This window comes from Phycodurus eques, chromosome 5 (genome assembly GCF_024500275.1).
Source record: "Phycodurus eques isolate BA_2022a chromosome 5, UOR_Pequ_1.1, whole genome shotgun sequence".
Lineage (NCBI taxonomy): Eukaryota > Metazoa > Chordata > Actinopteri > Syngnathiformes > Syngnathidae > Phycodurus > Phycodurus eques.
The window spans coordinates 28,700,460-28,714,156 of NC_084529.1; the positions used below are offsets into that span (position 1 = coordinate 28,700,460).

Below are 13,697 nucleotides of genomic sequence, written 5' to 3' on the forward strand. Positions count from 1 at the left end.
TTAAATTATTTTTTCTCATACTTGTTCAGACAAGTGGGGCTCCCTGTTCACTTGTGCAGACGGGGGCCATGTTATTCACTGTCTTCCCCCTCCTGGTGGGCAGTTCCATGTCTCAGTTTTCACTCTTCATTATAAAGGAGGAGTTTGCAGCATTGAGGCTCTTATACCTCAACTGGCAGAGAGTGTGTTTGATTCTGGACTGTTGACCGGCCCCAGAATCAAACTGGGCTAAAAGGGAAACAGATAAAAAAAAAAAAAAAAAAAAAGCGGGCAACATGGCGGTGACAGGATGCACGCAATGCATTAAATATATGTTATTCTTCTTTAATTTTATTTTCTGGGTAAGTTGTGTCTTTTACTTTTTCGTCATTTAATGTTTTTGGTTAGAAACTTAATCTCTGTTTAACTGAGCTGCATAAGACATAAATACATCTGTGTCGTTTATGGATTAGATGCACTGAGTTTCCCATTTTGATTGAATAATTGTGTAAGGAGAACAGCATCAATTGAGGAGGCAAAGCGCACCAAATGTCACGCTAACCCGACAGTAGTTTTGTGCATGGTCAAGCAGCAGTGTGGGCTGGCTGAAAGGGGAAGGCGAGGTGAGGATTTCAGGCTGGGTGGGCTTCAATCTAAACATGGGATTAGCCTTTACTCCTCTTTCTGTACATCTTACTTTAACTAGGTGACTTTATTAGAAATAGAGTAATGGGCTACAGGGAAAGATTTAACAATTCCCAGCTAATGGATGATTTCTCAGAGACACCCCAGAATAAATGCTTAAAAAAGAGACAGTGAACAGATTTGGGGGGGTGGAGAGCTGTGCTGCCGTTGAACTTTTCACGAGCTCAGAAAAACACTTGGGCAACACTTCTGTCCCTTGTTTTACACAAAGTTATACTGTATATGTAACTTACCGCCATCACATTATACTTCCTGAAAACATGTTCTCTGTCTTTATTCTTGCTTCCCAAACTCCCGGGATTGATGGCCTGTGAAATTCCACTCGCTTTTTGTCGCCATTTATCTTTTTTTAGGCGAACAGCATATCCTGGACACGGCACACATGAGTGTTTCCTCTGTTGGCTTTGCCCGCGTGCTTGTCATTGTGAAAAACTGCCATTTTTCATGTCAAGAATTTAGCTTCCTGTCTCTTGGAGAACAATACAATGCAGTCATGGCACTAAATGGGAAGATAACTTTGTATATACAAGGGAATTACCCCCCCCCCCCCCCCATCAAGAAAAAGACATCAATATAACTTTTGTATAATCACAGCATGCGTGACAATGTAGTACCGCTCATCTTGTGTTCCTCATTTCTTCAGTGTAGCACAGGAGAAAAACAGAGGAGATAAAGTTGAAGAAGTAGTTTTGGAGTTAGTTATTTGAGGCCATGGACTGTGCTGTAGGTCAATGCCGTGTCAGGATGTCCTCTCATCACTTCCTTGAAAGGCCAGTGGGCAGTTCACAGCCTCCCAGTGGAGCTACGCGCAAACATTAGCAGAATGTTCAGACCCCTTATTTGATCTTATCTTATATATATCGCTTTCACTAAGTTAGGATTGCTCCTTGCAAGATTTGACCAAAGGACTGCGAATGACATGCTGACGATATCCCTTCTTTCATTGCAGCTGGCTGGAGGAGTGATCTTAGGAGTGGCCCTGTGGCTCCGTCACGACAGTCAAACAAGCAACCTCCTCATTCTTCAGTTTGAAGGCCAACAAGCACCAGGCACCTTCTATATCAGTGAGTCAGGTGGTTCCTCACAGACAATACAAATGTAGAGTTTTTATAGGAATATATAAGAGAAATACTGCAGCCAGTTGACATTTTTGACTTTTCCCCCCATCGGAAATAATCATCATAAAACCTTGATTAACTCTACAGGTGTTGAGTAACATTTTAACATCTGTAACTGTTGATAAAAAGGTGAGATAGCCACTATGTAATACAACTAATTCAAACTAAAATACCTACTCACCCTTTGAAGATACCTAAAAACACAATGGAGATGAAAGAGGAAGGGGTTTGCATAATCATACCAGCCATGTCGTTTGAAAGTTGTTGTTGTTTTTTAATTGCAAAGTATTGATTACCAATTTCAAGCAGAAACTACGGATTGGGTTTCTTTTTAACATTAAAATTCAGTAGCTAGACAGCGGGCTAAAATACTGTAGGTAACAATACTGTATTCATCTTAGCATGAGGGCTCTGCATACTACTATTTTCCCACAGTTGAAGAAAAAAAAGGCAAACCATAGCAGCCTCACAGTGTGATAGGTCGCGTGTACAGCGACCCTTCATAATGTGGTCCAGGGCAGCTCAGAAAAACTTGACGATATGTTCAAAAGGAGTTGAAGTGCACTAAGGGCTGTAAAAGGCGTAACCATCACCCAGTGATGTTTTACGGGTTGTGTTAAAGCCTTATCTGTCTGTCAGCAGGGAGCATGAGAGCACATCTTGAGCTTTGTGGTTGCTTGGTCAGTCTGTATTATTTAATAGACTGAGTCGACATGTTGGCTGTGGAGAGAAAAAAACGATGACTTTCAGGATCTTCAACTTTGTATACAAAAGTGTTCGCCTTACAAATCATTTGTCATTAGTGGACTGCAGACATCCAGCGAGGCTGAAGAATCAACAATGGAAAAAAATGTCTTTGTGACTTTCGTGAAAAGTTACAGCATGCGAGGCCATAGTGTTCCACTCCAGCCGGACGCCTCACTCTGCCCCGATGGACGTGGACTTAACGGTGAAAAGATAATGAAAAAACAATTAGAGCATCCACTACTTTCCTTCATATCCTCTCACCAAGATAAACAGTAATGGGTTCTCATGTGAGGTGTCACCCTAAGGCAATTATGCCCACTATTTATTATTGGAGCTGTTTATTTTTGTGGTTGTAGTATGGAGTGGTGTCAAACTGTACTGCATCAGGTGTCGCAACCAACTTGGTTACCTTAGTTGGCGACATTAGAATTCATCATATTGAGAACAGTTCTCATACAGCAGTGTATTTTTGGCCCTCTCATTTAGTTGACTAAAGTGACCAAAACATGATGGGCCTCACTTACTAAGGGTTGCCACATGCAAAAAAAGGCACAAACTTGCATAGTTCTATAGCATATGTAAATATTAATTTAGCACGTAAAGCAATGCCACCATAGCACAACCAAAATATTTACAATTATCTATCTATCTAGCGATCTATCTATTGTCAGGATTGGCACATACATCCAATTCCCACACACTTGGGACAAGTTAAATCAAACAAATCACGTCTTTTTATGCGGTTGCTGGCTTCCCCAAAACGATTAGAGCGATAGATTTATTTTCTGTAACCGTTTGTTAGCATTCCACGTAACACTTCCAATTCCATCACTTCAAACATAATCTTGCGCTTACGGTGTTCTCCCAGACATTCCATGGTGAAAACCATCAGCTCTACCTAAAGTGCAAAACTTGTTTTTCAATTTTTTTAAATATGCCGTTCTCCACCAATTTTACACCTGTCGGCAACACCGTGCACAATCGAGTGAACATGCTATTTAGCACCCGCTATTTAGAATCTTAGTAAAGCAGGCCCTATGTATGATATGATACTGTATGATGCCGTGCTGTTCTACACCAATAAAAGAATACAACCACAATCATAAACACGTTTTTTGATTAGTAACTCTGACAGTGTCAATCAATACTGACCATTATTCAATTGTAAAAGCCTAATTTCTTTTTATACTGGCTCTCAATAGATAAACCGAATGAAGTGATCGTTTGATAGGCATCCATTTCCAAAGTGAAGCTTAAATATTTAATAATAAGAAGGGAAACATTGGCTGGAAGGGAATGTTAAATGGAGCCTTATTAAAGCTCGTTATATAGTTTTTTCGAAATGTATTCAACCCTTGAAGATGCTCAGACATGACTTGGAAAAATATATCCTGTATCTCATCGCTCACAGTACTTTCTTTCTACGGGACAGGAAGATCATTTTTAAGAACACACAAGTATCAGGGCTCACTTTCGACTGGGGGCACAAATAGAAACGGCATTTAACTTTCGAGAAAAGACCAGGAAACAGGGCGTGTGTAGATCCACAGCGTGACATTTTTACCCCAGCTGTCAGTCTGACACTACGAAGGTGACCCATTCAATCTTACGCCCAAAGTCCTTAAAAAAAAAAAAAAAAAAAGAACATGCTTCATTGAGAGTGGCCAGATGTTGTCAACAGATGTTGTGGCTGGTGTGGGCACTGAGTAACGCGAGTGTGAGCATGGTGCAAAATTAAAGCCATCACGTGTGTTCATCTGCTCTGAAATATCTGAGTGTTGTTTTGTTTCCGTCACAAAATTCCAGAATCAGGAATGCACTCTTCAGGTTGCTTCACCACGTTAAATAATGACACCCATCATTTTCCTTCAGTGCCACAACTGATACCCAAAACATGCGAAACATGATACAATTTAAACATGTTCATCATGTTGCCTCGTTGTGGCGGTGAACTGCTGTGAACCTATTCATTTCAATTCGGCCCTGTCCCTGTTTTCCCATACTTACCTCCTCAGTAAGTATAAGGAAGCGTTGCAAACTCGGGCTTTTTATAGAGGAAAGGCCCACTAGTGATTTTGTTGAGGCCCACCCAAGCAAGATCAAGGGATTGTTTCTTTTTTTCGCCCGCCCTTAAACATATGCCCTGGCATAATTCAAATAACCTTGGACATCTGCACATTAACCCTCAAATTACAGTTTGCCCTGGATGTTTTTAGCACACTGGCACACCAATGTGGTGTTTATGTAAGTCTCAAAATACATTTTGTCCAAACTCCGAGGCAGTGAGTGCTTGAGCGCAGTTGCTGCTGGCACGCCGCTTTTCAGACTTGTTTGAGAAATGAGAAAGGGAAAGAGCACAAAAATGTTGATGGGCACTGTAAAATTTTGAGACACACCTCTTGAATGTATTTCTCTTGATATGTGCAAGATCCCCTGAATCTTAATTGTTCGTCTTACCAAGACATATTATGTAATTCTATGCTTTCAACTTTGTAAGAACAGTTCGGGGAAGACCCCTTTTTTCACCCGCTTTGTTTTATATGAGAAAATGGTGGTGCACCAACCACATAAGTAGGCTATGCACAGTATAGTGTTCTCTTTCTTACCGCCCAATATATTTTTATTACTTCCGATATATTTTACAAGAGCAATGCAGTAAACCGAGCAGGCAATAAACAGTCAACGTGATTTATAATAAAACTTCACAAATAAAATAAAATGTTAGCAGGCACTGCAACATTGATCCTTAGAGTTACTCTGGTTATTTTTTTTGTTTTGTTCATCTCTCAACCAGTTGCTAGGCAGTGTTCACAGGGATCAATCATAAGTGCACTGGAAGCCAATGAAAAAAGAAACGAAAAGGCAAACGGTCACGCCCAATTGGTTGTTTGCCAGCCCCCGGTTTGAAATCGAGACACAGACTACAAAAATGACTGTAACTCCACCTGCCCTTTTTGGTGAGTCTCAGTGCACAAAGCGAGGTCATTAGATTGTGAGCTAGGCCCAACAGCCGTTCACGCTCTGCTTTATCTTGCTAAATTGTTGTTTAAAGCGCCGTTTTGCGACATTCGAGGCAAGGCACCAATTTAACATCAGAAGAAGCTTACAGCACACCACCAAATAAAAACGTCACAAAAAGTATGAATACCGTACTCAAATAACCATGATCTTGTCTCAATTTACTAACAAATGTACTGTACGTACTCGGTTAAACCTGAACACAAAGCTATTATTCCGTTGGAAGAATGGCAACAGGTGGCTACACAGGTCAAATGGACCTTCTGCCATCTAGTGGAGGAGCATTTAATTTTTATGCCCGTCATTGTACCTCGCGGGCACAGACAGGTGAACAAAGAGAGATTATTTCTGTAAATGAATAATAATTTTGAGACCAAATAAGTTGAACTGGATACATTCCCGCAGCACACCTGATGTTGTCTCCCGTCACACTCGTGTTGTGGCACGCTGGTTCGGAAACACTGTTTGAAAGCCACACTGTTAGAGAAAGGTGTGCTCTTCTGCAAGTGATTGTCGTTATAACGGTTACTAAAGACCCAGAAATGTCTAACTCGTAGTCAATCTCTGTCCAATAATTTTTATTAAAGTACCACACAGGGCTAATTACAGGATTCCCCCCCCCCCCCCTTTCCGTACACTTTCCTTTTATTTATTTATTTATATATGCCCATTATACCTTTATTAGAATTTTTTATTTAAGTGCCTTTAGGTGTGCCACCCCAGTGGACAACAAGTCATTGGAGCGTTCACTTCTATGTTCCACTCTGTGTTTCTGTCATGAAGGCTCATATATGACTCCTTTTAATGATTAATCCTTATCATAGATCAACATGCACTCATTAAAGACTGGGACCAATGTGAAAGACAGCGGGGAATTGACTTTGCAACCCTTTTTTTGTAAATGGATGAGAAGAGAGCCATCCAAGTGGGGCTTTTAGCGGCGGTCCCCCCCCCCCCCCCCCCCCCCCTCCCCTCCGCTCCACACTTAGAGATTACACAGAGAGACAAGAAATAAATGAACTTCCCCAGTTGCCATCTCAATGGCCGTCAAACCTCAAAGGGTGTTGTCATAGTAATGGAAGGCAGTGGAAATAATGCCTGCTTTTGCCACATTGCTGGGTTACCAAGCCTGGTAGCTGGGCTCGCGCTAACAAAAAAACCTCAGGGTCTTGAAAGAGGCGGGGAGTAAAGGAGGAGGATTGATCTAGATATTTGGAAGGTTTGTGCGTGCTGCATGTGAGGTCTGCCGAGAGTCTGAATTTGTCAGTCTCTCTTTTTCAACCACTGTTGAGCCGCATTACCGTGCATGTTGTTTTCCAAATCAGACTGCTCCCAATGCATCTGCCGGAAAGGATTTCATTTTTCAGGTGACGTTCCAGTGGAGAGAGAAAGATAAAGGGCAAAGGCCTTGGAATTGCTGAGTTTTAAAGTACTCTGAGACACTGTTGAATCTGCAAAACACTTTTAACCTTAATCTCATTTTCACCTCATGAATGCTGATGTGGTGTCAGTGCATATCAAATTGAAGTGAGTTTTTATTTTAATTTGAGTCCTTTTCCCAGTGCAGCGGTCCTTGAGCCAACAGACAAACGGAGAAACCACAACCACATTGTTGACAAAATGGGCACAATTAGTTCTTTATTTTAAATCATGTTTACTAAGCAAAGCAAATTTATTTATAGCGGTAACTCAATGTGCTTTACATGATGAAAAGCATTTAAAAACAAAGATACAGCTTATAAACATTTAAAACAAAGAGAATAAAATACAATAAAAATACAATTAAAACAGCATACATTGCAAGAAATATCATTTAAAAGTGAAAATGCTCTAAAAAGCATGGGGAAAAAAAGAAGAGTTTTTAACCTGGACTTAAAAACATTCACACTTGGGGCTGACGTCACTTCTGTTGGCAACGTATTCCATTTGTGTGCAGCGTAATAACTAAATGCTGCTTCATTATCTTTGCTTTGGACTCTGCGCTCCACTATTTGACCCGAGTCTGTCGATCTCACAGCCCTACTGGGTTTATATTTCATTAGCATTTCATTCATGCATTCAGGAGCTAAACCGTTTAGTGATTGATAGACCAGTAGCAGAACTTTCAAATCTATTCTAAAGCTGACTGGGAGCCAGTGTAAAGACTTTAGAATTGGAGTAATATGCTCTGATCTCTTTGTTCTGGTCAGAACCCGAGCTGCAGCATTCTGAATGAGCTGCAGCTGTTTCATGCTCTTTTTAGGGAGTCCTGTCAGAAGACCATTACAATAGTCGAGTCTACTTGAGATAAAAGCATGGATGAGCTTCTCCTGGTCTGCTTGACACATGCAAGCCTTCACTTTGGATATGTTCTTCAGAGGGTAGAAGGCAGTTGCAGTAATTGATTTGGTATGTCTGTTGAAAGTCAGGTGTGAATCTATCCGAACACCAAGGTTTCGGACTTGGTCTTTGGTCTTTACAGAGAGGGACTCCAGGTATTTAGTAACAGCAATTCTCTTTTCTTTTTTGCCAAAAACAATTATCTCAGCTTTGTGGTTTAACTGAAGAAAATGTTGCCTCATCCAAATATTTCTGTTTTAGACAGTGACACAACTCAATTGAACTGTAGTCACCTGGAGACACTGCTAGATATAACTGTGTGTCATCTGCATAGCTATGATAGTCAAAATTAAAGTTCTGAAGAATTTGGCTCAAGGGTAGCATATACAGGCTGAACAGGAGCACTAGGGTACATGTGTTTATTGCTACGTTTGTTTTGCTCATGTTCAGGTGCATCTCAATAAATTAGAATCCACCCATCCATCTTCTACACCGCCTATCCTGTTCAGGGTCACGAGAATGAATTTGAATATTGTGGGAAAACTTCATTTATTCCAGTAGTTTAAGTCAAAAAGTGAAACCCATAGATTCACGACACACAGAGTACAACATTTCATGGTTGTTTTAAATAGTTTTGATGATAGCATACAATGAAAACCCCGAATTCATCATTCTAGAAATTTGAATATTACATTCTAAATGATAAAAATTCACATTAGGTAGGAATTTTAGCTTTTGTTAAATGTCCTCTGTACGATGATGATGATGATGATGACTGGTGTTGTGGCACACTCGCCTGACTCAGTGCAGGCAATGTGGATTTCATTCCCACTCAGTAATGATGTGAATGTGAGTGTGGATGGTTTTCCGTCCGTGTATGTGGCCTGTGATTGACTGGCGAGCAGTCCAGGTTGTAGTCCCTCTGTTGCCGGAAGTCAGCTGGGAAAAGCTCCAGCTCCCCGTGACCCTGAACAGGATAAGCAGGAGAAAAGAATGGATGGATGGATATTATTACGATTATGATTATTAGTTGTAGTAGTAATCGTAGTAGGAGTCGTAATATAGGTCTGCTGCAACGAGAGCTTTATTGCCATTCATTGACTTCTTGCTGCAGTACCACCTTGCGTCATAATCACTGGAGAATGTCAGGAAAGATATTGCTCTCAAGTATGAGAATGTTTAGATGTGTTTATCTTCGCAGTGCTCATGTCTCCTGCGTGGGAGGGATCATTCCAGGGGGGTGAGAGGTCAGAGGTGTTTATTGTGCAGGGGGTGGGGCTCAGTGTGTCTGAGGCTCCGCCCCTTCTCCGCACACAGGATCTGGGAGCAGTTTATCTCCCGGATGTCAATAATGTCGTGTCACCCTACAGGGAACGCAAATCACATCCAGGAAGTCCATTACCAAACAATGCGTGGATCAATGAACGGACAACCTACACGCACTACGCTGTCTTTGCCGCCCCCTGGTGGTGGTGGTGAGCTTACTCCATTGCCTCATGTATCATATTTCATGTTCGTGTGTGTGCGTTTTGGCAGGTGTTTACATACTGATAGCTGTAGGAGCTGTGATGATGCTGGTGGGCTTCCTCGGCTGCTACGGTGCCATTCAGGAATCTCAGTGTCTGTTGGGAACGGTGAGAAAATAATGACTCTTCCATCTAAAATACACAATGTGGACAAAATCCTCGGGACGCCTTGACTGATTAATCAATTAGGGATCCATGTTAATTCCTTTCCGAGTCAGGCTCTCTCTCTACTTGAATGGGTTTCTTCCACATTTCAAAAACGGTCAATGCTAAGGTGTGGATAGTTGAGTCGACTTTGCTTCATCGATGAGGTCATTGATATTTCTTTCAGTTGTCAATTCAGTGTGCGCGCCTTCAAACAGGTTCGCTCGCTTACTCTCCCTGTCATCCTCAGCTGCTCTATCTCACAACTTGTTTATCGCTCGCTCATCCGTTCACCTTCGTTGCCTCACAGACAGTTGGAAATTGTGAAGGTCTAACACCAATTCACGTAACACAACTGCAGGGCCGTGACTCACTAACAGTAGGTTATATCATAGTTGTATTAGGGCTGCAACTATGGATTAATAATTGATTAACCTGTCGATTATTTTTTTCAATGAACCGATTAGTTAGATTTAAAAAAAAACATTTTAATTTCCATCCCTTTATTAACAACAGGACATTTCAAATTGACAGCGCAGAAAATGCAAGAACATACATTATGATTCAGTTACTGGTTTGATCCGTAACCTGACATAAAATAGGCACAAATGTATTTATTTTTTTCAAAAGTAAAAGCCGATGTTTGTAAATATCTTATTTTGGTTAAACACACAGATTGTCAATCTGCTTTCATGAGAACTACAGAAATCTGAGAATATTGACTGTTGAGAGGCTGATATTCTGAGGATTTAAACCATTTTAAGTTAAGCAAGGTCGCTAAACGATTACCGACGGTCAAAATAGTTGTTGTTGATAAATTTGTTCATCGATTAGTTGTCGATTAATCGATTGTTGCACCTAAAAAAATGACAGGAGGAAATGCTTTGCAATATGTATTGCAGCAAAGCTGCAGTTTTGTTATGTTGATCGTAGCAAGAGTTTTAGAAGATCCGACTGTCTGCAAGACCATGAATGAATCCGTGATTCGTGATTAAAATGTTCAAACGTGCCAAAACACGTAATTGGCGATTTATAGACTTCAAGCTATTATCATTACGGTGGAGTGGTAAAGTCGATGCGTGGACTCGTCTGTTCAATCCCTAATGGTTGGATTTCTGTCTGTCTAGCTATACTTCTAAATTGCCCATAGATTTGAATATGCGGTGAGTCTGAATGATTGTTTGTCATCACATTTATATCACTTGTTAGTATCAAGACAACTATGTCAGATATGGATAGCGATTGATGCATCCATATATTTCTCTGTATAATTGATGCATAATGTCCAGTAAGTCAGCACAGTGTGGAAGTGGACAGCATGTCTGCCTCACTGATTGTGCAGAACAAACAATAATTAAAGTCTATGTATTTTCTGCAGTTCTTCTTCTTTTTGATCATCCTCTTTGCCTGTGAAGTGGCTGCAGCTATCTGGGGTTTCATGAACAGAGACACAGTGAGGACAGCCGTACACATTTGCAACGGTTGCTCATCACATCAGTGATTCGCATTGACAGTAACAGCGAGCTTTCCGCAGATCTCCAAAGAACTGATCAACTTCTACGACTCGGCATACATCAAGGCTGTGGATGTCTCGGGCTCTCCCAGTAAAGATGCCGCCATCAAGGTGCTGGATGTTTTTCACACCACGGTACGTCAAACTCTTACCGTTTGCGTTCATAGTCTCTCAATAAAATGGTTTTGTGTGTTTTAATAGCCCCAATATTAGGTACACAAACTGCACAGTGTAATCATATATAATACAAGAGCAAGAAATGCCTTTACAAAGATAATATTGACCAGTTTTGAGAGCTATTAATTTCACAACATGTTTACTACTGTGGCTAACGTTTGTTGTGGTGTAGAACTGCACTGTATACTCAAAGCTGTTTCTAATGTTTTGGTTACCTTATTTAGCTGAGTTGTAGCGACAAAGCACAGACAAAATACGATTAAATTAAATTAAATTGAATTATGCAAGTATACCTAATTTTGTGGCCAGTTAGAGTACATTTGAATAATTACCTCGTGATTTGTGTCCGTGACCTTCTCTCCAGCTCGACTGTTGTGGTAAAGGAGACGACACGGCGCTCTTCAAACAAGTCGCCAGCACATTGTGTCCCAGAAAGTCTCCAGAAGATTTTCTGAGGTCTCAGGTAACGAATGTTCCCTTATTTATTTTCATTGTTTGGGTTAATTGCAATTCGGATCTGCAGTCAAGCCAGCTTGCCTATTAGACAATACAGACAAATGCTACGGGAACCACAACATTGGGGGGGGGGGGGGAATAAATATATTAATCCTAGTTATTACTATCAACTCTTAAAATGGAAACGCTAACAAGGATTAAAATGTAAAGCAATGCGTGTCAGTCATTTAGCACAGTTTACTGTTAAATTGATGACTTGCTGGGCGATTAGCCTCAATTACATGGTATGCTAATGAGTACATAACCACTTTTATATTTCTGAAGCCGAAAGGGTCTCAACTGTTAGGGTTCATTTGTAGAGATTCAACCTACTCAGTTGGCGTCAACATTGTCCTAATCTACTTTTTTATTTTTATTATAACTATTTATTGTATTTACATCTGGCTAGCTAACGTTTGTCTGTTTTTAATAGCCAACCATCAAAACGCTATTCCTTTTTACCCCTTTATATATCGGATTTTTAACCCTAGGTGTTAGTTGTGTTATAGTTCAAATTGTCCTAAAAATCAAGTTAATTGTTGTATATCATTTTTATGATTAGCTCCATAATTTTGGATTCTCACATGTTAAAATGCAGTTTCCTGCTTCTTTGCACCTGCTAATCAACATGTCACTGAAAGGACAGTTGTATCTAATGTCATATGCATACTAAGGGGGGAAAAAAAACATTGGATATTACATGCACAGTGAACAACATGTATCATCTATAAAGTTTTGGTAGCAGGTGACCGGGTTGTGTTGGTGCAGAGTTGAAAAATGTGCCACTCATCAGCTGCCGTGTACTTCCAAACAGAGCTGTCACGACAAACTGATCGAGCTCTTTTCGGAGAAGCTTTATCTGATTGGCCTGGCCGCGCTGGTGGTGGCCGTCATCATGGTGAGCTGGGTGCCCCGCCGTCTCCCTGCGTGCTTACGCATGAATCTTGTGAGTTGAATATGATTTTTCTTTGTTTCCTTTTAGATCTTTGAGATGATCTTCACCATGGTGCTGTGCTGCGGGATCCATAATGCCCCAGCATACTGAGCCCACATATTGATGAGCACCGTGACTCTTTCATGGTCTTACGTTGGTCTTTATGCAGTAGCTCCTCTTTCTTATTATTAGGACACAGCATGGTGGATATTTTTGCTTTTATTTTATTTTATACTAAAACATGCGATTTGTTGTCAATTTATAAAGGATATTCTCTATTTATCGTAGGGCATAACCATAACTTCCTTGATCTATACAGTGTATATGCTGGAGCATAGTTATTTGAATTCATGCTGTTTTTATGGATGTATAAATTGTACATATGCACGTCTTATGTCGAAAACCAGAGGCCATGTTTGATGTGTAAGTGACGTGTCTCCCTGCAGTGTTACACAATTGGACCAGCAGGGTTTCAATCGTCATCTGTAGCCTCACTATCGTGTTATCCCTGCGCATTGTGTTTTCAGTCAACTTTGTTCAATAAACTTTGTTCAATAAACCATCTTTATCACCTGTTCAGAGTGATGTCTTCTTAAATACTTTTAACAATCATGATCAACTACAGGGGCAGCATGGTTTAATAGTGGTGAGCACATCTGCCCCTCAGAGTTCTGACGTTCCGAGTTCGAATCTCGGCTTTGGTCGTCCGTGCTTGCGGCGTTTGCAGGTTCTCCAAAAACATGCGCATTAGGTGCATTGAGGAGACTTCAATTATCCATAGATGTGAGTGTGAGCGTAGATGTTTGTCTGTGTATGCCCTGTGATTGGCTCGGGACCAGCCCAGAGAGTACTTTGCCTGAAGTCAACTGGAATAGGTTCCAGTGCTCTAGAAAAATGAATGAATGATGGACAACTACTCTTCGTTTACACTTTACGTGTACGGCAAGAAGAATGTAAGCTGAGTTGACGCCATACTTGCTGTTCACCATCTGAAAGTTGATTTATATACTGTGATACCTTGC

General features: G+C 40.7%; 1 protein-coding gene across 1 annotated transcript; it reads left to right on the top strand.

Annotated features, from left to right (window-relative positions):
* Positions 1-172: 172 nt before the first annotated feature.
* LOC133402420 (CD81 antigen-like) lies at positions 173-13,252 on the top strand. The gene is made up of 8 exons (XM_061676088.1): positions 173-341; positions 1,634-1,748; positions 9,423-9,520; positions 10,935-11,009; positions 11,091-11,204; positions 11,611-11,709; positions 12,556-12,639; positions 12,724-13,252. The coding sequence occupies exons 1-8, from the start codon at positions 276-278 to the stop codon at positions 12,784-12,786; spliced, it is 714 nt and encodes a 237-aa protein (XP_061532072.1). The 5' UTR covers positions 173-275; the 3' UTR covers positions 12,787-13,252.
* The last annotated feature ends 445 nt before the right edge of the window (positions 13,253-13,697 follow it).